This window comes from Camelus ferus, chromosome 7, assembly GCF_009834535.1.
Source record: "Camelus ferus isolate YT-003-E chromosome 7, BCGSAC_Cfer_1.0, whole genome shotgun sequence".
Lineage (NCBI taxonomy): Eukaryota > Metazoa > Chordata > Mammalia > Artiodactyla > Camelidae > Camelus > Camelus ferus.
The window spans coordinates 5,810,883-5,836,813 of NC_045702.1; the positions used below are offsets into that span (position 1 = coordinate 5,810,883).

Consider the following 25,931-nt stretch of genomic DNA (forward strand, 5'->3'; position numbering starts at 1 on the left):
AGTACAGAAAAAATTAGACCTAATTAATAAAACGAATCATGGTTTATTGAAAAAATTTAAAATTAACAAACTACTAAGTAAATTGTTCAGGAAACAAGAGAAAAAGGCACAAATAAACTTTCAAAATGACAACACAAATGACCATTGAAAAAGAAGAACACTTTAAAATTTAAAACTTTTTTGTAAATAAATTTGAAAACCTAAATGAAATGGATAATTTCCTAGGGAAATACAGATTACCAAAATTATCTCCATTAGTGAGAAAAAAATTAAATAGCCCAATTTACATGGAAGAATTGGAGAAAGCTATTAAGGAACCACATCACAAAGTAGGCACCAGGGCCAGATTGTTTTGCATGAGAATTCTTACAAACCTCAAAGTCCAGATTGTTTCAGTGCTCTTTAAATTGTTCTACAGCATCGAAAATGAAGGGAAATTTCCTAATGGCTTTCTCAAAACAGATATAATATTGATATCTAAGCCTAATCAAGACAATACAAAAAGATAAAACTACGGACCAATATCTCATGAATATCAAAACAAAAATTCTAAATAAAATATTTAGCAAATAGGTGCCAACACCACATTAAGAATGCGATACATCATGACCAAGTGGGCTATAAAACAGAAATAAAAAATTGGTTCAGTGTTGGGAAACCTATTAATATCATTCACCTTGATTATTCTCATAAATTATTTTTTAAAGACTTTAATAAAACTCAATAGCCATTCATGATAAAAACTCTCAAGAACATAGTGATTGGGGAATACTTGCTTAATACGATTTACACACACACACACACACACACACACACACACACACACACACACAAATACATTTAATATACTACTGTAGTCCAGGAGACATCTCACTTACTTAATTGGGAAACACTGAAGGCATGTATACCCAGGAACAAAGCAAGTGTGCCCACCCACTACTATTCAACATTATAATGGAGATTTTAGCCAATGCAATTAGACAAGAGAAATCAATTAGGGACATAAGCATAAGTGAAGGAAAACTGATCAACTGTGGTGTATCTATAAGATGAAATACTACTCAGCAATAAAAGAGAACAAACTATTGGTGCATATAACTTGAGTGATTCTCAAAATCATTATGCTAAATGAATGAAGCCAGTCTCAAAAGGGACTTTGTTTTACTTATTTCTAGATTCTCAGTGTCTAGCATAAAACCTACCACCAAGTACAAACAATTAATGAATGTTAATAAATAGATGAATAAATATGAATTCCCAAAACTCTTAAGAAGGGAACATGTTTCATTTTTCTAATGTATTCATCGCAGTACTTAGTATATATCAAGGACCTTCGGTGTGGGTTCTGTCCAGCAGAAGTCCCACCGAGATGGAATGAATTACTCAAGACTCTGTGGAAAGTCAAGAGAATGAGAGGGAGTTGGAGACCAACTCCTCGAGCCTCTCAAACACTCTCATATTTATTGCGTACAATCAAAGAAAAGGTCACAAACAATTGTGTCATGGAGAGCAGGAGCTTAAGGAAAAACAGGATTGGGTAGGGATCATAAAATCCACAATGAGTACAAAGGCTCAATTTATCTTCAGGGCAGTCGGGAGAGGGGGACTAAGTACATTCTTCAGATATAAGATGTTGGTTACAAAACAGACCACCAGACCAGCCAGTTCCTTGTCTTGGGGGTTACAGACTATCTAAACAGCAGAAAGCATGCCCAGTGTTTATAGCTGAAGGCATGGGTCATCGCTTTGCAATGAACTATGGACCTATGGTTAAAACAAGCCATGTCCTGCATTTATAGTAAGGGACACACAATGGCTTTGCCATTGTGGAAGCAGCCCTAAGCTAGAATCTCAACTATGCAGGCAAGGCCCTGTCTCTGCCTTTTACGGCAAGGAGACGGGAGTGCAGATGCACAGGCACCTGCTAGCAAAGCACATTTGTTCTTCTAAAAGGTCACAAGCGGCTGGGGTCTATTACAATTTATTAACCTGATCATGGGCCCCCACACTTCTGTCTGCCTTCTGCCCTAGGAGACGAATGGGCAATGCTCTCAGGATCTGTCACATAGGCTTCTTATCTCCTCGTTGCTTCTCAAGAGCAGAGCCTTTTTCTTTGCCTCATCTACAGCTTTAACCTGGATGCAAAGATAAGAATAACTGAATGCGTTTACACAGAAAATAACCCTCGGAGTTAGACTTTTTTTCATATTAAGCTCTTATTTACTTTTTTTCATGTCTCATAGTTTTCTTTATTCTATTATTGAAGTGTAGTTGATTTACAATGTGTATTTCTAGCATACAGCACAGTAATTCACATATATATATAGAAATATATATACATTCATTTTCATGTTCTTTTTCATTATAGGTTTCTACATAATATTGAAATAGTTCCCTGTGCTATGCAGGAGAAACTTGTTGTTTATCTATTTTATACATAATAATTAGTATCTGCAAATCTGTCTGTCAAGATCCACACCCCTAGGTAGGTGACCCACAAACAAGAAGGTAATCACAAGCACAGGCATTGTCACCAAAGAGCAAGGGGAGAACCCACTTCTGAGTCCCCAGCCTGAACCAGAAAGATGAGTCCCCAGAATATCTGGCTTTGAAGGCCAGAGGGGCTTTCTATGGGAGAGCCAGAAGGCTGTGGGAGATAGAGACTTCACTCTTAAAGAGCACAAACAAAATCTCACATGCTCTGAGACCCAGCACGGAGGCAGTAATTTGAAAGGAATCTGGGGAAGCACAATACCCTCTTGATCCATCCATGTTGCTGCAAATCTCATTATTTCATGCTTTTTTGTGGCTGAGTATGTATGTATCTCACATCTTCTTTATCCATTCATCTATTGATAGACTCATGTTGCTTCTGTATCTTGGCAAATGTAAAGAATGCTGCTATGAACATTGGGGTGCATGTATCGTTTTGAACTAGTGTTTTCATTTTTTCAGATATATACCTGGAAGTAGAATGGCTGGGTCACATTATATCTCTATTTTTAGGGTTTTTTGAAAAACATTTTTATTGATTTATAATCATTTTACAATGTTGTGTGAAATTCCAGAGTAGAGCACAATTTTTCAGTTATACATGAATATATATATATATATATATATATATATATATATATATATATATATTCATTGTCACATTTTTTTCTCTCTGAGCTACCATAAGATCTTGTATATATTACCCTGTGCTATACAGTATATTCTTGTTTATCTATTCTACATTTTGAAATCCCAGTCTATCCCTTCCCACCCCCTGCCCCCTTGGAAAGCACAAGTTTCTATTCTATGTCTATGAGTCTGTTTCTGTTTTGTATGTATGTTTTGTTTGTTTGTTTGTTTTTAGATTCCACATATGAGCGATCTCATATGGTATTTTTCTTTCTCTTTCTGGCTTACTTCACTTAGAATGACCTTCTCCAGGAGCATCCATGTTGCTGCAAATGGCATTATGTTGTTGGGTTTTATGGCTGAATACTATCCCACTGTCTAAATATACCACATCTTCTTTATCCAGTTATCTGTTGATGGACATTTGGGCTGTTTCCATGTCTTGGCTATTGTAAATAGGGCTGCTATGAACATTGGGGTGCAGGTGTCATTTTGGAGTAGGGTTCCTTCTGGATATATGCCCATGAATATATATATATATTCATGGCTCATATTGTAAGTCTATTCTTAGCCTTTTGAGGAATCTCCATACTGTTTTCCACAGTGGCTGCACCAAACTGCATTCCCACCAGCAGTTTAGGAGGGTCCCCTTTTCTCCACAGCCTCTCTAGCATTTGTCATTTGTGGATTTTTGAATGATGGCCATTCTGACTGGTGTGAGGTGATACCTCATTGTAGTTTTGATTTGCATTTCTCTGATAATTAGTGATATTGAGCATTTTTTCATGTGCCTATTGATCACTGGTTTTTCTTTATAGCTTCAATTTCATTTTCATACCATTTCCCATAGTGTCTGCACCAATTTACATTCCTACTAACAGTGTATGAGGGTTCCCCTTTTTCCACATCCTCACCAACTTTTGTTATTTGTGTTCTTTTTTGATGATGGTCATTCTGACAGGGGTGAGGTTATATCTCAATATGGTTTTGATATGCACTTCCCTGATGATTAGCAATGTGGAGCATCTTTCCACATAACTCTTGGCCATTTGTATGTAATCTTTAGAAAAACCTCTCTTCAGGTCTGCGCATTTGTTTTATTTGCTGCTGTTGTTGTTGTTGTTGTATGTTCCATTGTGTGAGCTGGTTGTATATGTTGGATATTAACCCCTTATTGGCCATATCACTTGCAAATATTTTCTACTACACAGTAGGTTTTTTTTCTTTTTGTTGGTGGTTCCTTTGCTATGCAAAAGCTTTTAAGTTAAATTAGGTCTCATTTGTTTATTTTTGCTTTTTTTTTCAGGAGCAAAGGAAAGCTTTATTCTTGGACCAAGGAATGGAGAGGTGTGAGTGAGCTGTACCACTGAGCTCGACCTTCCCACTCCCCGATACCTTCTCCTCTCAGCCCACTTCCCTGACAAGAACCCTATAAAGCAGCCCACCCATAGCCTGTCAGGAGGGCTTGTAATCTAAGAGGGAAGTTTATAGAGATATAAGCTTATCTCAGGAAGGAAGAAAAATCTCAAATAAATAATCTAAACTTATATCTAAAGGAAATAGAGAAAGAAGAAAGAAACAAAACCCAAGGTTAGTAGAAGAAAAGAAACCATAAAGATTAGAGCATAAATAAAATAGAGACTAAAGAAATGGCAAAGATCAATAAAACTAAAAGCTGGTTGTATGAAAAGATAAACAAAATTGATAAACCTTTAGCCAGACTTATCAAGAAAAAGGGGAGAAGGCCCAAATCAATAAAATCAGAAATGAAAAAGGAGAAGTTAAAAATGACACCAGAGAAATACAAAGGATCATGAGACTACTATGAATAAACATATGCCAATAAAATGGACAACCTAGAAGAAATGGACAAATCTTAGGAACATAGAATCTCCTAAGACTGAACCAAGAAGAAATTGAAAATACAAACAGACCAATTACCAGTAATGAAATTGAATCTGTAATTTTAAAACCCCCAGCAAAAAAAAGTCCAGGACCAGATGGCTTCACAGGAGAATTCTACCAAATATTTAGAGAAGAGTTAACACCTGTCCTTCTGAAACTATTGCAAAAAATTGCAGAGGAAGGAACACTTCTAAACTCGTTCTATGAGGTCATCATTACCCTTATACTTAAATCAGACAAAGATATTACACAAAAAAGAAAACTACAGTCCAATATCACTAATGAACATAGATGCAAAAATCCTCAACAAGACATTAGCAAACTGTATCCAACAACGCATTAAAAGGATTAACAACACCATCAAGTGGGATTTATCCCAGGGATGCAAAGGTTTCTCAATATCCACCAATCAGTCAATGTGGTAACCACATTAACAAATTGAAGAATAAAAACCATATCTCAATAGATGCAGAAAAGGCTTTTGACAAAATTCAACAACCGTTTATGACAAAAAAGAAAAACTCTCCAGAAAGGGCATAGAAGGAACATACCTCAACACAATAAAGTTCATATATGACAAATCCATAGTTAACATCATATTCAATGGTGAAAAGATAAAAGCATTCCCCCCTAAGATCAGGAACAAGACAAGGAGGCCTACTCTCACCATTTTTGTTCAACATAGTATTGGAAGTCCCAGCCACAGCAATCAGACCAGAAGAAGCTATAAAAATAATCCGAATTGGAAAGAAAGAAGTAAAACTGTCACTGTTTGCAGATGAAATGATACTATACATAGAAAATCCTAAAGACACCACCAGATAACTACTAGTGCTCATCAATGAGTAGCAGGGTATAAAATTAATATACAGAAATCTTTTGCATTTCTATACACTAACAGCAAACTATCAGAAAGATAAATTAAGGAAACAATCTCATTGACCATCACATCAAAAAGAGTAAAATCCCTAGGAATAAACCTACCTAAGGAGATAAAAGACTTGTACGCAGAAAACTATAAGACATTGACGAAAGAGACTGAAGACAACCCAAGCAATGGAAAGATATCCTGTGCTCCCTCAGATTGGAAGAATTAATATTGTTAAAATGACCATACTACACAAGGCAATCTACAGGTTCAATGCAATCCTTATCAAAATACCAATGGCATTTTTCATAGAACTAGAACAAATAATATTAAAATCTGTATAGAAATAGAAAAGACCCTGAATAGCCAAAACAATCTTGAGAAAGAAGGACAGAGCTGGAGGAATTATGCTCCCTGACTTCAGACTATACTACAAAGCTACAGTAATCAAAACAATATGGTGCTGGCACAAAAATAGACACATAGAGCAATGGAACAGAATAAAGTGCCCAGAAATACCCATGCATTTATGGTCAATTTATATGTGACAAAGGAGGCAGTAATATACAATGGAGAAAAAATAGTTTCCTCATAAGAGGTGCTGGGAAAAATGATCAGCTATATGTAAAAGAACAAAATCAGAACATTCATAACACTGTATACAAAAATAAACTCAAAATGGATTAAAGACCTAAGTATAAGACCAAGTACCATAAAACTCCTAGAGGAAATCATAGGCAGAACACTCTTTGACATAAATTGTAGCAATGTTTGTTTTTGGATCTATATTCTCAGGCAAGGGAAACAAAAGCAAAAATAAACAAATGGAAGCTAATTAAACTTAAATGCTTTTGCACAGCAAAGTAAACCATCAACAAAACAAAAAGACATCGTACTGAATGGGGGAAAATATTTCCAAATGATACAACCAATAAGAGATTAATATCCAAAGTATATAATCAGCTCATACAACTCAACAACAAAAAACAAACAGCTTGGTTCAAAAATGGTCATAAGACATGAATAGACAATTTTCCAAAGAGGACATACAGATGGCCAACAGGCACATGAAAAAGATGTTCAACATAGCTAATCATCAGGGAAATGCAAATCAAAACCACAATGAGATATCACCTAACACCTGTCAGAATGGCTACCATCAAAAAGAACACACATAACAAATATTGGCAAAGATGTGGCAAAAAGGGAGCCCCCATGCACTGTTGGTGGGATTGTAAATTGGTGCAGCCACTATGGAAAACAGTATGGAGGTTCCTCAAAAACCTGAAAATAGAAGTACCATGTGACCCCACAATTCCACTCCTGGGTATATATCCAAAAGAAACAAAAACACTAATTCAAAAAGATACATGCACCCCAATGTTCATAGCAGCTTAATTACCAAGATATGGAAACAACCTAAGTCTCCATCAACAGATGAATGGATAAAGATGTGTGTGTATATGTATATGTGTACATGTGTGTGTTTGTGTGTGTGTGTGTGTATATATATATATATATATATATGGAGTACTACTCAGCTATAAAAAAAGAATGAAATTTTGCCATTTGCAGCAACATGGATGGACTTGGAAGGCATTATGCTAAGTGAAATAAATCAGAGAAAGACAAATACTGATATCGCTTATATGCAGAATCTAAAAAATACCACAAACTAGTAAATATAGCAAAAAAGAAACAGACTCACAGATATGGAGAACAAACTAGTGGTTACAAGCAGGGAGAGGGAAGAGGGAAGGAGGAATATAGGAGAAGGGGATTAAAAGATACAAACTAGTAGGTATAAAATAAGCTACAAGGATACATTGTACAACACAGGGAATATTTATAATAACTATAAATGGAGTATAACCTTTAATAATTATGAATCACTATTTTGTACACCTGTAACTTATATTGTACATCAACTATACTTCAATTAAAAAAAAAACCACAATGAGATATGAGCTCATGCCTGTTAGGATTGCTATCATCACAAAGCCAATAAATAATAAGCTTTGGTGAGGATGTGGAGAAAAAGGACCTTGTGGATTTTTAATAGGAACATAAAATGGTACAGTTACTGCAGAAAACAGTATTGAGTTGCCTTAATAAATTAAAAATACAACTACCATATCATCCAGCAATCTCACTTGTGGGTATTTATCCAAAGAAAACAAAAGCACTAACTAGTAAAGATCTCTGCACCCTCATGCTCATTGCAGTATTATTTACAGTATCAAGTTATGGGGACAACCTAAGTATCCACTGAGAGATGGATGAATAAATAAATTGTGATGCAGACACACACACACACACACACACACACACACACACACTCTCACACACACACACACATACACACACACAGGAATAGTATTCAGCCATAAAAAGAAGGAAATTGCCATTTGTGGCAATATCCATAGACTTCAAGGGCATTATGCTAAGTCAAATAAATCAGACAGAGAAAGATAAATATTGTATAAACTCACTTATATGTGAAATCTAAACAAAAGCCAAGCTCATAGATACAGAGAACAGATTGATGGTTGCCAGAGGTGGGGGGGGGGTAGGGGTGATGGGGAGGGCTGAGGATGGGAGGTGGTGGTAAGAGAAATGGATGATAGGAGTCAAAAGGTAAACATAATAAAATAAATTAAAATAAAATGAACACATGTTGTAACATGTATACACATATATAAGCTAATGGGAAATACCAAAACTTGGAAATATTTTAAATGATTATCAAATCTACTAAAAATGCATACATTTTATTTTATGCAAGTTAAAACTAAATAAAGCTGAAAACTTGCAGCCATTTAGGTACAGTTGCATATAACCAGGGTAGTCCATTCTGGTAGACTGATTGTAAAACTGGTTGTCACACTACCTTGTTTCCAAGCCCTTTTACGGTATGAATTTGTATCTCCCTCTATGGAGTGTTGGAATCTATTTTTAAGCCTCTTAAAGCTCAAAGTCACACAGGCTTTGCAGTTTTACTTTCAACAATTTCTGCTCTTTTACGCATTTCCTGGTTTTGCTTCCCAATTTGACACCCTTTTTTCAACCCACGTACTACCTTCTAATGCATGTAAAAATATATGTACCACTTTAGTAGACATTAGATGGTGAAGAGACCAGAGGATGATTCTCACACATCACACCACAGTCCCCAGGAAGTCTGCAGTCCACGATTAATGTCAGCCCATTTCTCAGAATCTTCTCAGTAACAAAAATAGCTGTTATATATCAACCTGCACACAGCAACACTCTTCCCTGTCTCAGCCACTACCATTTCCTGCCTCACGTCCTTCACCGTTATCTTACCCTGTAGGTGTGGTCACTTCATGGGATAGAATTGTTAAGATGCAAGGTCCACGTCCGCTACTCTACATGTGGTCATGCTCGCAGTGGACTTGAACTTGGGGAGGCCAATTTAAGGACAGTCACAGCTCTGTCTTGAACTGAGTAAAATACCCCGTGCCATCAGTGGATGCCAGTCATTCTGTCTTCCTATGACTTTAAGAATCCTGACAATGGAGCTTTAAAAGCCTAAACTCCTTACAGAAAACTTAACAAGTCAATTTTTGTTATCATTGTTTATTTTGAAGTAATGGCAACTTGAAATTTGTATTAAAATTTCTCTATTCCCAAGTTGTGAATGGCCACAAATAATTCTGTGTAAATATAAAATATGTGAAAGTAGTTTGTGCATTCTCTTATTATATTTCATTTCTATTTAACAAGAGATCAGGGATCTCAGAGTCAAGATAGTAATGTGGCCATATGCTAACCATTCTGGAAAAATTGACATGAATTATAAACCACAGACATTCTCTCTCTGCAAACCCTAATAAAATCATGATGCCATAGAGAACTTAAACGTATAAGCTTCATATAAACAAAACAAAAAGACAACCTATGGAATGGGAAAAAATATTTGTAAATGATGCAACTGACAAGGGCTTATTTTCCAGAATATACAAATAGTTCATATGACTTCATAACACAAACAAACAACTCAATCCAAAAATGGGCAGAAGACCTAAACAAGCAATTCTCCAGTGAAGACATACTAATGGCCAATAGGCACATGAGAAAATGCTCAATATTGCTAATTATCAGAGAAATGCAAATCAAAACTACAATGAGGTATCACCTCACACTAGTCAGAATGGCCATCATTCAAATGTCCACAAATGATAAATGCTGGAGAGGGTGTGGAGAAAAGGGAACCCTCCTACACTGTTGGTGGCAATGTAGTTTGGTGCAGCCATTATGGAAAACAGTGGGAGATTCCTCAAAAAATGAAAAATAGACTTACCATATGATCCAGCAATCCCATTCCTGAGCATATATCCAGAGGGAACTCCAAGTCAAAAAGATACATACATCCCAATGTTCAAAGCAGCACTATTTACAATAGCCAAGACATGGAAACAACTTAAATGTCCATCAACAGATAACTGAATAAATAAGATGTGGTATATTTATACAATGGAATACTACTCAGCCACAAAAAATAATAAAATAATACCATTTGCAGCAACATGGATGAACCTGGAGATTGTCATTCTAAGTGAAGTAAGCCCGAAAGAGAAAGAAAAATACCATGGGATATTACTTACATGTGGAATCTAAAATAAGACACAAATGAACTTATTTACAAAACAGAAACAGACTCATAGATGTAGAAAACAAACTTATGGTTACTTGCGGGGAAGGGGGTGGGAAGGGATAAACTGGGAGTTCAAGATTTGCAGATACTAACTACTATATATAAAATAATAAACAACAAGTTGATACTGTATAGCACAGGGAACTACATGCAGTATCTTGTAGTAACCCATAATGAAAAGAAAATGAAAATGAATATACGTATGTAAATGTATGACAAACATGCTGTACACCAGAAATTGACACCACATTGTAAACTGACTATACTTCAGTTAAAAAAAAATAGTATAAGCATCAGAGACAAGAGGTTTCAACAGATTGCTGGGAAGTAGAGAAGATGAAAGATGCATGGGGGCAGAACACCCACAATCAACATGGCCCCAGAGAGCCTATAGCTGAGGCGGCCACAGATAGTATGGGGGCACCTTGGGAAGGTAGGTTTCAGAAATTTCAGCTACAGTGGGATGGGGCTGTGGGGCTAAGAGCAGGGGATTCGTTGAAGATGTGACTATGAGACAATTGATCCAATGATCTCCTTACTTCCCCCTAATTCAGAACCTCCCACTTCAAGGTTATCCCAAGTGAGTAATTGGAGAGTTCTTCCCTACAGATAAGACCATCTCCAGAGAAAAACCTCTGCATTCTGGCATTTAGAATTCCCTCTGCATAACAGCCTGTCCTGTGGTCACCTCAGGTGAAGCCTGCAGTCAGAACCCTCAGTCATGACATGGAACCTCCAGCTTTTCTAATAATTTATTTCAGAATACAAAAAGGCAATCAGGGAGAATTGACATTTAGGGAAAAACTGCAATATGAGAAAGACAAACATAAACAGAAAAAATAACCTTAAAGGGAGCTACTATTAATGTAGGGAAAAAAACAAAAAGAGGAAAAAACCAACCGAACAAATAAAAATAAACATCTCTTTCAGATATCTAGATTATTAATCCTCCCCACTGAAATCAGCTAAAAATACTGACAAACACTGCATGTATTTTCTTAAAAGCACAGGTGAGCAGGCAAGAAGACAAGCCTTCTCAGACACAGAGCTAACTAAGTGAAGGTAGGAACGCAGTTGGTGACAGGAGTATAGCCCCTGGCTGTCACACTGAGGATATATTACCAACCATTGGAGAACTTAAACTTCTCTTCTTGAAGCCACATTGACATGAAAATGAAAGTCAAAGGCATTCAAGGGAGCTGGAGGGGGTAGGGGGTGGGGGTTAACCATAAAGGAAATTTTACCAAAAACTCCAAAGGGCTATTCCCTCAGTGAAGTGTGATACGGAATTCAATGACTTCTAGTTAACGAACTAGATAATAGATTTGAAAAAGAAAAAACCCAGAATGCAATTTAAAGAGGCAAAAGATGCTTACAGAAAAAACAAACAAACAAACAAACAAACAAAAAAAAACCAGAGAGAAAGGGAGAATAGGGTAGAGGAAGTCTTTAAAGTGATAAACAGTTGAATTTCTTCTGAAATGATGAAATTTACCAATCCACACATTCAAGAAAACTAATACCAAAGAAGATCATGAAGAAAGAAATCATACCTTAACCCATAAAAGTGAAACTACGGGACAGCAAAGAGAATGTTTTAAAAAGTTATCAGGAAGAACGGACAAATGACCTTTGAGGAAGAGATGGCTGAAACTATGCTGATTTCTTAGTAGTTACAAAGGAAGCCAAAAAACAGTGGAAGCAGATTTTCAGAGTGCTGAAAGAAGATAATGGTCAACTTAACATTCTACACTCAGGGAATATAGCTGTCAGAAATAAGAGATAAATAAACACATTTCAGACAACAAAGACTGACAGTTCTTGCTACCAGTGCAACCTCATTAAAAGAATTTCTAATGAATGTAACTGAGGAAAGAGTAAAGTACTCTCAGGTAATAAATCAGAGGTAAAAAAAAAAAAAAAAAGAGAGAGAAAGGGAGGAAGAAAAGACTAAGTCTAAACAAACATAGATGATACAAAATAATGGTAATAATTTCTAGGGCTTCAAAAGGAAAAAAATAGGAAAATTAAAATACACAACAACAATAAGTTATAGATGGAGTGGAAGGTGGGAATGGAGTTTAAATGTTCTAAAGTAATTTGTTATAGATAAACAAGATTGTACTGTGTAGCACAGAGAAATATAAACAGGATCTTGTGGTGGCTCACAGCAAAAGAATGTGACAATGAATGTATGTATGTCATGTATAACTGAAAAATTGTGCTCTACACTGGAATTTGACACAACATTGTAAAATGACTATAACTCAATAAAAAGGTTTAAAATTAATTAATTAATTAAATAAATAAAAAAGTAATTTGTTGTATAAGAGGAAGATTAAAATACAGATTACCTTTAGACTTTGACAAGTTAAGAATGTGTATTGTATGGTGAATATAGACAATATTATGTAATAACTGTAAATGGAATGTAATCTTTAAAAAGTATATAAAAAATTTAAAAATTTTGGAAAAAGAACATGTGTTGTAATCACTGGGTGGCCACTAAGAAAATTAGGAAAAGTGTATACAATTTTCAAACTAGTAGAGAAAAAATTAGAATGTAAAAAAAATCACCAAATAATCCAAATTAAGCCACAAAGAAGAAAGAGAAAACAAATTGGACAAGTTTGGACAAGTAGTTGGACAAGTAGGAATCAAAAAATAAAATGTTATTATGCATCCAAATAGATCATAAGTTGTAATTATGATAAATACACCAAAAGTTTCAGTTTAAAAGATAAATATTTTTAGAGTGGATTTCAAAAGAAATCCAAATCTAAAACATGAGAGATAGGTTGAAAGCAGATATATAGACAAATATGGCAATCAGATTCTAAACAACAAAGAAGACATACAGATGGCCAACAAACACATGAAAAGATGCTCAACATCATTAGAGAAATGCAAATCAAAGCTAAGGGATATCACCTCACACCAGTCAGAATGGCCATTATTAAAAAGTCTAAAAACGATAAACACTAGAGAAGGTATGGAGAAAGAGGAACCCTCCTGGACTGTTAGTGAGAATGTAAATTGGTGCAGCCACTGTGGAGGACAGTATGGAGGTTCCCCAAAAAATTAAAAATAGACTTACCATATGATCCAGCAATCCCACCCACTCCTGGGCATGTATCTGGAGAAAAATATAATTCAAAAAGACACATGCACCCCAGTGTTCACAGCAGCACTATTTACAATAGCCAAGACATGGGAACAACCCAAATGTCCATTGACAAAGATAAAGAAGATGTGGGGTGTGTGTGTGTAAATATATATGTATATGTGTATATATGTGTATGTGTGTGTGTGTGTGTGTGTGTGTGTGTGTGTGTGTATAACACAGCCATAAAACAGAATAAAATAATGCCATTTGCAGCAATATGAATGGACCTGGAGATCATCATTCTAAATGAAGTAAGCCAGAAAGAAAAAGAAAAATGCCAAATGATATCACTTATATGTGGAGTCTTAAAAAAAAAAAAAAGGACACAAATGAACTTATCTACAAAGCAGAAACAGACTCACAGACACAGAAAACAAACTTATGGTTACCAGGAGTGAAAGGGGATGGAAAGGGATAAATTGGGAATTCAAAATTTGCACTTCTTGGGGAGTGATGGAAATGCTAGCTATCTTGATTGTAGTGGTGTTTTCATGGGTGTATACATCTATCAAAATTCATCAAACTGTGCATCTGAAATATATGTAGTTTACTGTACAGGGACCATACCACAATACAGGTGTTAAGAAAATATTTACATAACCCTAAAACATTTGCTTGTGCTCTTTTGCAGTAAATGCTATCCCCTCCTCTTCTCATCACCTGAGAACCATGGATTTGTTTTCTGTCCGTATAAATTTGAATGTTCTAGAATATTATATAAACACAGTTTTATAGCATGTATTTTTTTTTTTTCCACTTAAGCTGATGCTTTGAGAGTAAGCCAGTGTTTTAGGCATCAGTAGCTTCTTCTCTGTGTTACTGAAGATTACCTGTTAGATTGCAGAGATACATGACAGTCTATCTAGTCACCAGATGATGGGCATCTGAGTTGTTTTCGTTTTTTTATTATTATGAATAAAACTTCTATGAACATTTGAGTTCATGTTTTTCTGTGAACATTTGTTTTCATTTCTCTTGGATACATTTCTAGGAGTGGAATTACTGTGTTGTATGGTAAATATATGTTTATGTTAAAAACTATCACAGTGTTTTCCAAAATTGTTGTACCATCTTCACCTGTACTAGCCATTGTGAGAGCCCCATAATCCCACACCCTTGCTGACACTTGGTGTTGTCAGCCTTTTCTTTTTCAAAGCATTTTAGTGCATGTAGAGTGGAATCATCTAATTTATTTTTATTTTTCATCTTTATTGAGGTATAAATGACAAATATAATTGTATACATTCTTAAAGAAATTCTAAACAAACAAGAACAAAATAGTAAATGAGATAGAATTTTCATTTCATGTTTACTGAGAGCCTGTTATGTGCCGAGCACTGCTGTAGGCAATGGGATTTATTAGCAAATAAGAGCAGGTAAAGATCCTTGCCTTTCCAGATCTTTCAATATTCCTTGAAGGGGCAGAAAATAAAGGGAAAAAAGTAATACATTTTGTAAATTATAAAGTAGATGAGAAGATGTTCACTTATGTAAAAAAGAGAATCATAGAGCATGGAAAAGAGGACCAAGAGTGAGAAGGCAGATTAAACGTCAATAGTGAAAAGAGAATATCTACAAAGTCCTATTCTGCAACATGGCAATTTGTTGATTCCAAATCCCAGAGAATACAATCCAACTTAGAAAGAATTTTAGATAATTAAGACGGTTTTTAACAAGAATAAAGAACTTTGAGAACAATTGCCTTATATATTTCATTTTTTATATTTGTTTATAGAGACAGATGAGACTGGTGTTTAAAAATTAGGTTGGTTTACAACCTCCTTGAGGTCTTCCTGGGTGTAACCTGAAACCTGATGATGAGTCAGACCACCCAGGTTGGTGGGTGGCTGGTTAAATAAGCAAGGGAACTTACTTACAAGGCTTGTCTTGGGCGGCCACAAGAAGAACAGTTTTCCCACCTGCCCGCCAGAATCAAACTTTTATATAGAAGCCTTAAGTGCGTTCAGTCACTTATATGGTCCAGATAGTCTTCACCCCACATTTCTATCTCAAGGCTGGATCCTTGCGGCAGCTTCTGAGAGTGGGGAAGGCAAACAGATCACACATTCCAAGGACAGGGGAGTGGTTGGGGAGCCCCTAGTTGCCTGGGTGTGGCTCACCGATCGGACACGTTCTCCTCTTCCACTGTGCACCCTGGCACTCGGCAAGGGCTTTCACTAGCATGGAGGTGGCTCCTCTGGTGGCTATGTGACTGCAATGGAGGCAGACGCCACAGCAACAATACAGGCACGTGCAAGAGAAAACAAAGGTTAAGGCAACGATTCCCAAAAATCAATGACAACTTTTTCTACTAAGAGTCTCATAATCCAAACCACTGGTCTACTAAGTCCCCAGGCAGGGGGTTGGATCACTCAGAGTGTTCCCTTGTGTCCTCATGTGACTTAGTAGAAATGACACATTAACAGTCTCATCGGGTAGGAACATACTACAATTTGTTTGGATAATGGTACAGTGCGTCCTTGCAAGACAGTGATAATGTCCAAGGCCATTCTGTTTTGGAGAACAGCTTTGCTCCGTAGAGACATCTCAGTGTTCAGTAAGGACCGGCTTTGTGGACTGTCATTCAAGGCTTGCTTGGTGAATTTATTAAGGGCTTTTATGTCTGCTATAGCTTCCAGAAATTATGTAATTTTGCACCTATATTCAACAAATTACTATTCCAGGAAACTTTTGGTTGTTCATGGACTATGAACAAATGTTTGCTGTGTCTCAAATGTGCCTCCTTTGACCTTAGGGGCTCATTACTCAGCATCTCTGGAACTCCTCTAGTGGAATCATCTTCGGAGTTAAAAGCCACATTGGAAAACGAGTCTCTGATTTATAGCTTCTTTTTATTTTCAACCATAAATGTGCTTTCAAGTTGGGTCATTCACCACCCTAGTCACCAGATTGAGACTCTGTCAAAAATTAAGTCCATTCTCAATAGTTAAAGCTGCGATCTCTAAGAAGGGTCAGAAGTTGTGCCACAGACATACCAAAAACTTGCCCTTGAAGTCTCCCTCCCATTCACAGCGGTGATCTGTGCCTGTTCTTGCTTCGGCCACAAGGATGTGGAGACCCCACAGCACAGGTGTTTAGCTGGTCAAGGTTTGGCTTTGATTGACTTTGAGTAAATAAGGCTCAGGGCTCTTGGGACACTTCTCCCCCTTCAGATGTTGCAGGCCATACTCCACCTCTGAATCTCTGACTCTCTGGGATTTATACATAAATAAATAACCCTCTGTGGTAGGAATGGGCTGACATCAAATTCGCTCAGTCATCTGCACGAGCCAAATGCCTCCCCTGGACTCCTCAACCACTCCTTGAAACACACAAGGCCACTATTCCAGATTGGCAATATCTTGGGGTTCTTCTCCAGAGAGATCTCCTTCACAGCAAAAAAGGTGCTCTAGATATAAACATGTGATTAAATGAGACAGACTTCACAGGGCCGAGGAGGAAGGCATTTATTCTATTCTCCTACTGGCCCTTCAAACTGGCTCCATCAGGGCCTCATGGAGGAAATCCTAGATAGGTTTTGCCCTCAGCACAAACCCTCTCTCATCACTGTGAGTCACATTTTTGTAATTAAAACATCCAACCCAATAATCAAACTGAATTTCATTGAAGGAAAAAGGCTCTTCTTCCCCTGACATGTAACTGCTCCCCCCGAAGGAGCTGCAGTGTGGACCCTGCCCTTCTCCCCCTCCTCTTCCAGTCACTTGCTTTGGTTCTGACTCCTTGTGGGTTACAGGAGAAAAGGAAGGAACATCAATGACAAGTCGGGTGTAATCTGGCCTTTAGGGGGTGGAGACCCACTTAGTGGCTCTTTGCTTCATGGGGCACCATTAATGACTCAGAAAGTCTCCCCTGGAAATCTCCAATTACAAGTCCAACTAATGGCCATGCTGTCTCCTCCAGCTGGTTACATTAACTCCAGATCCTGGCACCTGGACTTCCAGAGATCTGGTCTGTACGTCACAATTGGGATCCCTGTTGGATTCCTGGGCAAGTCCGCCTCAAGCTGGCTTTGGCTGGCTCCCTCCTGTGTGGGCCACATTTAATTTATGGGGAGCACATACTTTTGCCCCACAGTCAGTGAAACTTATGGTTGTTTCCAATCAGCCTCCTCCATCTTTACCGTGCTCCCTCTGGTGCTAAGGGTCATTGTCCTTTTAATCGAAGTGCCCTCTTTCAAAAGCCCTTTCCTCTTGTCCTCTTCAAATATCTATCGAACTAGCTGAAGAACTCAACCTTACAGAACTGGTTTCTAGCTCCTTCCTTTGCAGGTCCCACACAGATCTGCTAGCACATAGCTTTGGGATGTGGGGATATTGGCAATACTGAGGACTCAGCTGAAACTGACAGAGATATTTATGTTAATATCCTGCTACATTCACCCCAGGCTTCTCACATAATCTTCAGTCCAAAATTTCAAGTTAATGTAAGATGTTTACATGGGACCCTCCCTTTGACATCTGATACTTCTGATAGCTTATCACAAGCCTAGTTGGATGCTGCTGCCCTTGAGTCTACATTTCCCCTGTTAATCTTCCCTGCAGGCCCTAACTTTCTTGTTTCTGAAAAGAAGCTTGATTATCATTCCAATCACCCACATGGACACACACTATACATCCTTCATAGTAGACTTCAAGCCCTGAATTCTCCCTCAGGTCCTCTCCTGTAAATCCTACTTTAATGTCCCAATTATGAGTCGCGGCTATCACATGTTTCAACATTAGAAATATGTACACAATAAATGCTGGAATTTCCAGAGACCTCAGAATTCAGTTAGAACCACCTTCAGAGAAAATTTGGATATAAGAATGTGAAGATAATTGGGTGGGCAAGACTTCATTTGTCAAGGGAGAAAATAATGTCAATATGATTTATTTGATTTACTCATTTTTCCTCTGGTTATGTCTTACCTTCCACAGTACAATATAAAATTGGAAGGACAATCACCTCCCTTAAGTTGCATCTCCAGTAGGCCCCAATACATGCCTAGACACACACAAGTTAATTGAATTAATAATGTTTCTGCAAGTCTCTGAGAGACAATATCTTTTAAATGGTTCTCAAATGAAAGTTGTCAGGACAGTGCATGAATAATTTGCTCTCTAGAGATAATATTGCACTGATGAATCCTTCACAGAGAACTACCTCTAAATATGAGAATTGTGTTATGGGGAATAGCAGTTTGGGTTAGCAATGTTATTTCACATATGTTATAAATGTTTTCTCACAATATTTTTTTCTTCTATGTTGTCTTTACTCCATTCATAATATTTGTGATGAACCATAACTTTTTTTTTTACTCTATTACACTGGGGGCATGGGGAGAGTAATTAGGTTTATTTATTTGTTTCTTAATGGCAGTTCTGGGGCTTGAACCCAGGACCTTGTGCATTCTAAGCATGCACTCTACCACTGAGCTATGCCCTCCCCTGTGATGAACCTTCGAATGAGCAGGTGTTTGGCATCTTATTTTCTCCATACTTAATCTCTAATCCCTGTCTTCCTAAAAGTCACTGAGGCAATGAATACTCTCAGTCATTTTCACAGACAAAACAAAGGACAACTGTAAAAATTCCAATAATTTGACTTTAGGTTATCTGCAATCATTACAAACGACATAAAGTCATCCCTCTAACTTTGAGGTTTTGCAGTTAATTTAGCAAGGCAGAAACTTTCACCTGCTCACTGTCCATGTCACAGTTTGTGAGGGTAAACTTGTCCTAAAGATTTTAGCTATCAGGAGAGATTTTTCTGCTGGCACAAAACACTAGAGGGATTTTTTTTTTAATGAAAATAAAAATCAGGAATGCTCTGAAAGAGAAACAGAGGTAGGTATCATAAGATTTCTCCATCAGGATTCAAGCAGAAAAGAGACAGCTTACTACTATAGCAGTACTATAGAAGTACTACTAGGTACTTGGAGGAAAGTCTAGTGAAGGGGCTTCCTACAAGCTGTGGACACAGGGTTTGGAACTGACGAGGGAGAGGGCTAGAAACAGTGAGGAAATTACATCCTTACCCTAAGGGGTGAACAAAAGCTGGAACCCAGGAGGACAGTTGGGTAGAGAGGCCACCAGGGGAGGAGCTGTGACCTTTGGCTTCGGGTTGCAGCAAGTCAGAGATAACCTTGCAGGGAGAGAGGCAGGAGAATAAATACCCTGGCCTTGTTTTTTTATCCTCAAGAGATCTTCTGCTTGGATTTCCCACTGGCAGAACCCAAGCAGAAATCAGAGAGCAAGAGATTCTACTGACGTTGTCCATGTAGATCATCCTCCTGGGCAAAAAGCTAGGGCGAAGATGGATGAAGTGGGCATCTGCAGAAGCAAATGAAAAATATTTGGCACAGAAGAGACTTTTAAGTTACAGTCAGGGACATTTTAAGTTAGGATGATACGTTAAAAGAGAGAGAAAGAGAGAGGGAAAAATAATAAGAGAATTTGTCAACTTCCAGATCTCCATGAACCACAGCATAATGGTGCCAGAGAAGCCTAATGCTTCACTAGCAAAGTACTCATAGAAGTGGATTGAAATAACACACATTACCAGTGGTGTTTACACTTAACGTATGCAGGATTTCTTCTTTGAATTTTCCTGAATTAAGTATTTGAACTCTGTATAATAGATCATTCCTTGATTATATCAATTTTATAAATTTTGAAATTTGTTGGCTTTGTGTGGAAGGATAGAGGGGAGCCCAGAGTTGCAGGAAATGAGCTAAAAATATATTTAATTCTTGTTAGCTATCACTACATAGCAAAACCTCCCAAAACTTTGTGGTTTAAAGCAAGAATCATTTATTTTTCTTATGAATCTGCAATTTGGGCGGGTCCTAGCAAGAAATGGCTCATCTTTGCTCTTTGCTAGCTTCATCAGTTGGTGGTGGGTGAGTCCATTTCTGTGTTGCCTCGCTTGCATGGCTGGCAAGTTGGTTCCAGCTGGCAGATGAAATATCAGCCAGAAGAGTGGGCCAGGGACTTCATGTCTTTTTCATGTGGGCTTCTTGACAGGCAAATTGGACTTCTTTACAACATGGTGGCCAAATTCCAAGGGCAAGCATCTCAAGAGAGCAAGGAAGCATTTTCTCTATCTAACCTTAGAAGTCATATGGTGTTGTTTCACCCATCCACTATTTATCAAAGCAGTCACAAAGTCCATCCAAGAAGATACAATTTTAGCCATCTTTGGAAAATACGATCTACCATATTAACAAGTTATAGTGAATTAAGAAGAAAAATAAAATTTACATTACTTCCAAAACTTTTCCCATATTTTTGAAAGCACATTTTTAACTGCCTTGATAACTTCTTCTAATATACTTCTCTCAGCTTTTTCTCTTTTCTTTTTCATTTGCTCATTATACTTCATTTTTAGCATCTTTAATTTTTCATCCTTTTCTTCCTGTGATATATTGGTGTCCTTTTCTATTACATTAATTCTTGTTTCGAATTGATCAGTGATTTTCTTCAGGTCTTCTTCCTCCTTTCTCAGCCTTTCCTCTGTCTCCCTGTATATGGCGTCAGAAAAGTAGGTCCCGTCGTTGCTCTGCACCATTTTCTCTATCAGCTCCACCAGCTCCTGCACCTGGGCCTCCTTCTCAGCCTGGGCTGTTTTGCAGCTGTTACTGAAGGCACAGTAGCGGTCTCCACACTCCTGAATGAGGCTCTTTAGCTTCCCATCCACATCTGCTATAAAGTCGCTTAGGCTCTGGTCCTCCAGATCATCTTTGCGCGTGAACAAGATTATCATGTGCTTCATGGCTGAGTCTCCAAACACGGCCTTGATCAACTCCACGGTTTTCTGCTCTTCATCCGTGTGGCGGCCCAACTGAAGAACCAGGATGATGGCGTGAGGCCCGGGGCAGGAACAGAGGACACATTGGCTGATTTCCCTGCAGGTGGTGTTCAGGCTGTCCTTGGTGTCAAAGAGCCCTGGGGTGTCAACAACAAGAAGTTCTCTCCCCTTCCATGTCCGGGAAGCTGTCTGACATCTCTTGGTGACAGCGTGGGCAGAAACCTTAGATTTGAATTCTTTTCTCCCGAGGATGGTATTTGCTGTGGCACTTTTCCCACTGCCGGTCTTCCCCACCAGCACAATCCTCAGAGTGTTGTTCTGGAGGGCAGCCATTTCTATAAGGAGGCTCTAGGGCTAAGGTACCCTCAAGACCTTAAGAAAAGGAAGGAGAGGGAAAAATGGCCAATTTAGGTAAATGGGAACCATTCCTAACTCTCTTTTTCCTTTCTTTTCCTCCCTGAAAATTTTCTATATGATCCCCATATAGAAAAATGAAACACTTCCATTACCATGGAAGAAATAGCAAAGTGGCTAAAGACTTTCCCCACAAAAGAGTACCAGGTTCAGATGGTTTCACAGGAAACTCACTGAAACCTTTAAAGATCTGATTATCTCAATGTTACTGAAACTATTCCTGATCACATAAAAAAGAAGGAAAATGTTCAGTTCTTTTATGAAGCAAGCATAATATTGATCCAAAAAGCCAACAAAGATTTCACCAATAAATAAATCTATAGACATGTATCATATGTGATTACTGATACAAAAATCCTAAATAAATTATTAGATACTAAATAGCAATACACCATAATGAAGTATGATTGTTTCAGAAATATTGGGATGGCTCAACATGAGGAAATTGATTGTTAGAACATATCCCATTAATAGATTAAGAAGAAAATTAACTAGGTGCAGAAGATATTTGGCCAAATTCAACACTGAATCATGTTTAAAGCAGCTCATAAAATTTAACAATTTTAAGCAACATGATTTTATATAACACAATTTGATATAAATAACATGATTTTACTGATTTGACATAGAGTAAGGAAAAAGACTCATAAATTTGATTACATAAAAATCAAAAAGATAAGGTGAGGCAAAAAAAAAACATAAACAAATTAAAATACAAATGTCAAACTAGGGGAAAAATTTTTTCCAACTTACATCAGAGAGGGGCAATTTTCCTTTTACACAAAGAATATCTATACAGATGGCCAACAAGCACATTAAAAGATGCTCAATGTTGCTAATTATTACAGAAATGCAAATCAAAACTATAGTGATGATCACCTCACACTGGTCAGAATGGCTATTATCAAAAAGTCTGCAAATAATAAATGCTGGAGAGGCTGTGGAGAAAAGGAAATCCTCCTAAGCTGTTGGTGGGAATGTAAATTGATGTAGCCATATGAAAAACAGTATGGAGCTTCCTTAAAAAACTAAAAATAGAGCTACCATATGATCCAACAATCCCACTCCTGGGCATGTATCTGGGAAAGATGAAAACTCTAATTTGAAAAGATACCTGCACCCCAAAGTTCACAACAGCACAGTTTACAACAGCCAAGACATGCAAGCAACCTAAATGTCCATCGACAGATGGCTGGATAAAGAGGTTGTGGCATATATAGATATATACAATGGAATACTACTCAGTCATAAAAAAAGAATGACATAATGCCATTTACAGCAACATGAATGAACCTAGAGATTATCATACTAAGTGAAGTAAATAAGACAAATACAAATATTATATGATATCACTTATAAATGGAACCTGAAAATATAATACAAATGAACTTATTCACAAAACAGAAACAGACTCACAGACATAGAAAACAAACTTATTATAAATAAACAAACACAGTTACCAAAAGGGAAAGGGTCAAGGAAGGATAAATTAGGAGTATGGAATTAACAAATACACACTACTATAAATCAAATAGATAAACAACACAGGGAACTATATACAATATCTTGTAATAATCTAAAATGGAAAAAATTAGAAAAAATATATGTATAACTGAATCACTTTGCTGTACACCTGAAACTAACACAATTTTGTAAATCAAATATACTAGTAAGAAGAAAAAATTTTAAAACAAAGAATATCTAAGAGTAGAGAAACAAAAGACCAACAACTCAACAGAAAATGGAGCAAGAGATATGAATAAACTCAAAGAAAAAATGTAAATATTCCTTGAATATGTAAAAATATATTAATAATCACTCATAATAGAAGAAAATAGATCAAAACATAGAAAAAAAGAAAAATAATTAATTAATTACAATTACACTCAGATACTATTTCTCACCTACAGATTTGGCAAAAGCTTGCTGGCAGTCTATTGCTAAAAGGTATAGGGGAAACAGGTCCTTGCCCTCATGGTGAGTAGGAATGGAAAAACAGTCAAAAACATACAGAGGAGAAGTGAGCAATATCTTACAAAGGTTCGTATGTATTTACCCTTTGGTTATCAATCTCAATTTTAGGATTTTTATCTTTCAGACATATATACTCAAATATTTATTGATAAAATGACACACTGATATTTGCTTCAAAGTCATCTGGGCTGGCTGGGGAGTGGTGAATATATAAATGAAACAAGACTATCATAAATTGATAATTGCTGAAGCTTGATACAGTTACATGGAAGTTCCTTGTATCATTCCCTTTATCTTTGAATAAGTTAAAAAACATTTCCACATTAAAAATTTTAACCTGTAAGTGGTAACCACTACTGAATGTATACTGTATACAATGCACCCTAATAAATGTATTTTGTATATTACAGTCATCCCTCTGCATCCGTGGGGGGGGACTCCCCACATATTTCAAAATCTGAGGATGATCAAATCCCTTATATAAAATGACTAGTACAGTCGGCTCTCCATATCGGGGGTCGGGAGTTTCACATTGGTGGATTCAACCAAACTCGAATGAAAATTTCCATCCTGGCTGGTTGAATCTGCTAATGCAAAACCAGGGAAATGGAGGGTCAATGTGTATTTATTGGAAAAAAAAAATCCATGTATAAGTGGATCCACACATTTCAAGCCCATGTTGTTCAAGGGTCAATTGTGTCTCACTCCCAAAAATAACCTGCAAGGAAGCTAATTTTATTACCTGAGTTTTTTAAATGAGGAAACTGAGGTGGCTCAAGAATTCTGAGACACTTGCCCAAGGTCACTGTGCTAATAGGTGTTAAGCAGAGAGAGATTCAATTCAAGGCCTATCTGATTCTACCATGCTCACTCTTAATCACTGAACACTACAGCCTCTTCTTGTTCCTTCTCAAGCCCATTATTCTATAGTTTCAGTTTACATCAGGTCAGAGGTAGATTGGGGGAAAATAGTCCATACACTTTCCTGAATGGTGAACTGGTAGCAAGGCTGTAAGGGAAGGCAAGGAGGAGGGTTTCACATACATCATTTCTTTAGAATAACTAGTCCTCTCCCCGTGGCTCCCACCCCTCCACTCATCTGTTAGATTATCAGGAACACAGCTTCTCTCTGTGAAATGTTGGAAAGAATTCAACAAACTGAACCTAGATTTCCTCTGCCAGTAAGTGACCTGGGTCACCCCTGGAGAGTCACCACATTCTCAGGGATTCTGATTCTTTAGACTGGATGGATTCTAAATTGCCTTCCAGCTCTAAAGACCTACCTTGGGACCACTAATTTCCTATTAAGGGAAAAGGACGGGTTACCGAGCTGCACTCAGTGTCTATCACAGTAGCAGCAGGATGTAGGTACACTATTCAGCAAAAGTTTGTCATGTTAAATATGAGATGTATGGACATCACACTAATAAATCTCTCTCTTCCCCTCCCTACCCTCTGCCACTACCACTCTGGCAGCATCCTCCTTGTCATGCTGCTTACACAGCACCTGGTCCCTTCTCAGACCAGAATCCACCCCCTATGCAGACTCCCTGCTCCTACTGCCCATCACAACTCTATCACTCTAGGGCCTCTTCTCAGCCAGGCTCACCTTTTTTTGAATGAGTTGATGAGTTGTCAAATTTCCTCCAAAGAAGCTATTTGAGCTGGTGCTTTTGCTTTAACTGAGAGAAAAGTGTTTGCACCCTTTTAAACCTCTGAGTCAGGAAGCAGATTGGGTGGAGCCAGTGGAGGAACTGCTTGCCTTTAAAGAGACAGAAATATTGCCCCATAATTTGATGGGTGCTTAAGTTTTGCCAAATTGAAACCTTTTTATCCATGTGCCTGCTATCAGACTAAAATTTTCAGAGTTATTCTTGTTTTGGGTTATAGTGGTAGATCCAAAAGGCCTTTATTACATGACCTAAATCTTGTCCAGAAAGCCCAACGTGGTGTCTGGTCATCTTCCCTGGTGCAGTGGGACACTGAGGGCGCTT

At 37.4% G+C, this 25,931-nt stretch overlaps 1 protein-coding gene across 6 annotated transcripts in view; it reads right to left on the minus strand.

Annotated features, from left to right (window-relative positions):
- Positions 1-25,622, minus strand: part of LOC102507638 (GTPase IMAP family member 7) — a 43,721-nt gene extending 18,099 nt beyond the window's left edge. Inside the window, exons 1-4 of one of the 6 annotated variants that reach the window (XR_004321230.1) lie at positions 25,547-25,607; positions 20,011-20,072; positions 19,778-19,884; positions 14,911-18,744 (exon numbers count right to left, since the gene is read on the minus strand). Coding sequence is in view for 1 of the 6 variants with exons in the window: in XM_006195789.3 (XP_006195851.3) it covers positions 21,004-21,882 (879 nt within the window). In the remaining 5 variants the exon portion in view is untranslated. Of the gene's footprint in view, positions 1-14,910; positions 18,745-19,777; positions 20,073-20,528; positions 21,922-25,546 lie in introns of those variants that run through there. The other 5 variants (XR_004321234.1, XR_004321231.1, XR_004321232.1 and 2 more) reach the window with 5 other exon arrangements.
- Positions 25,623-25,931: the final 309 nt, after the last annotated feature.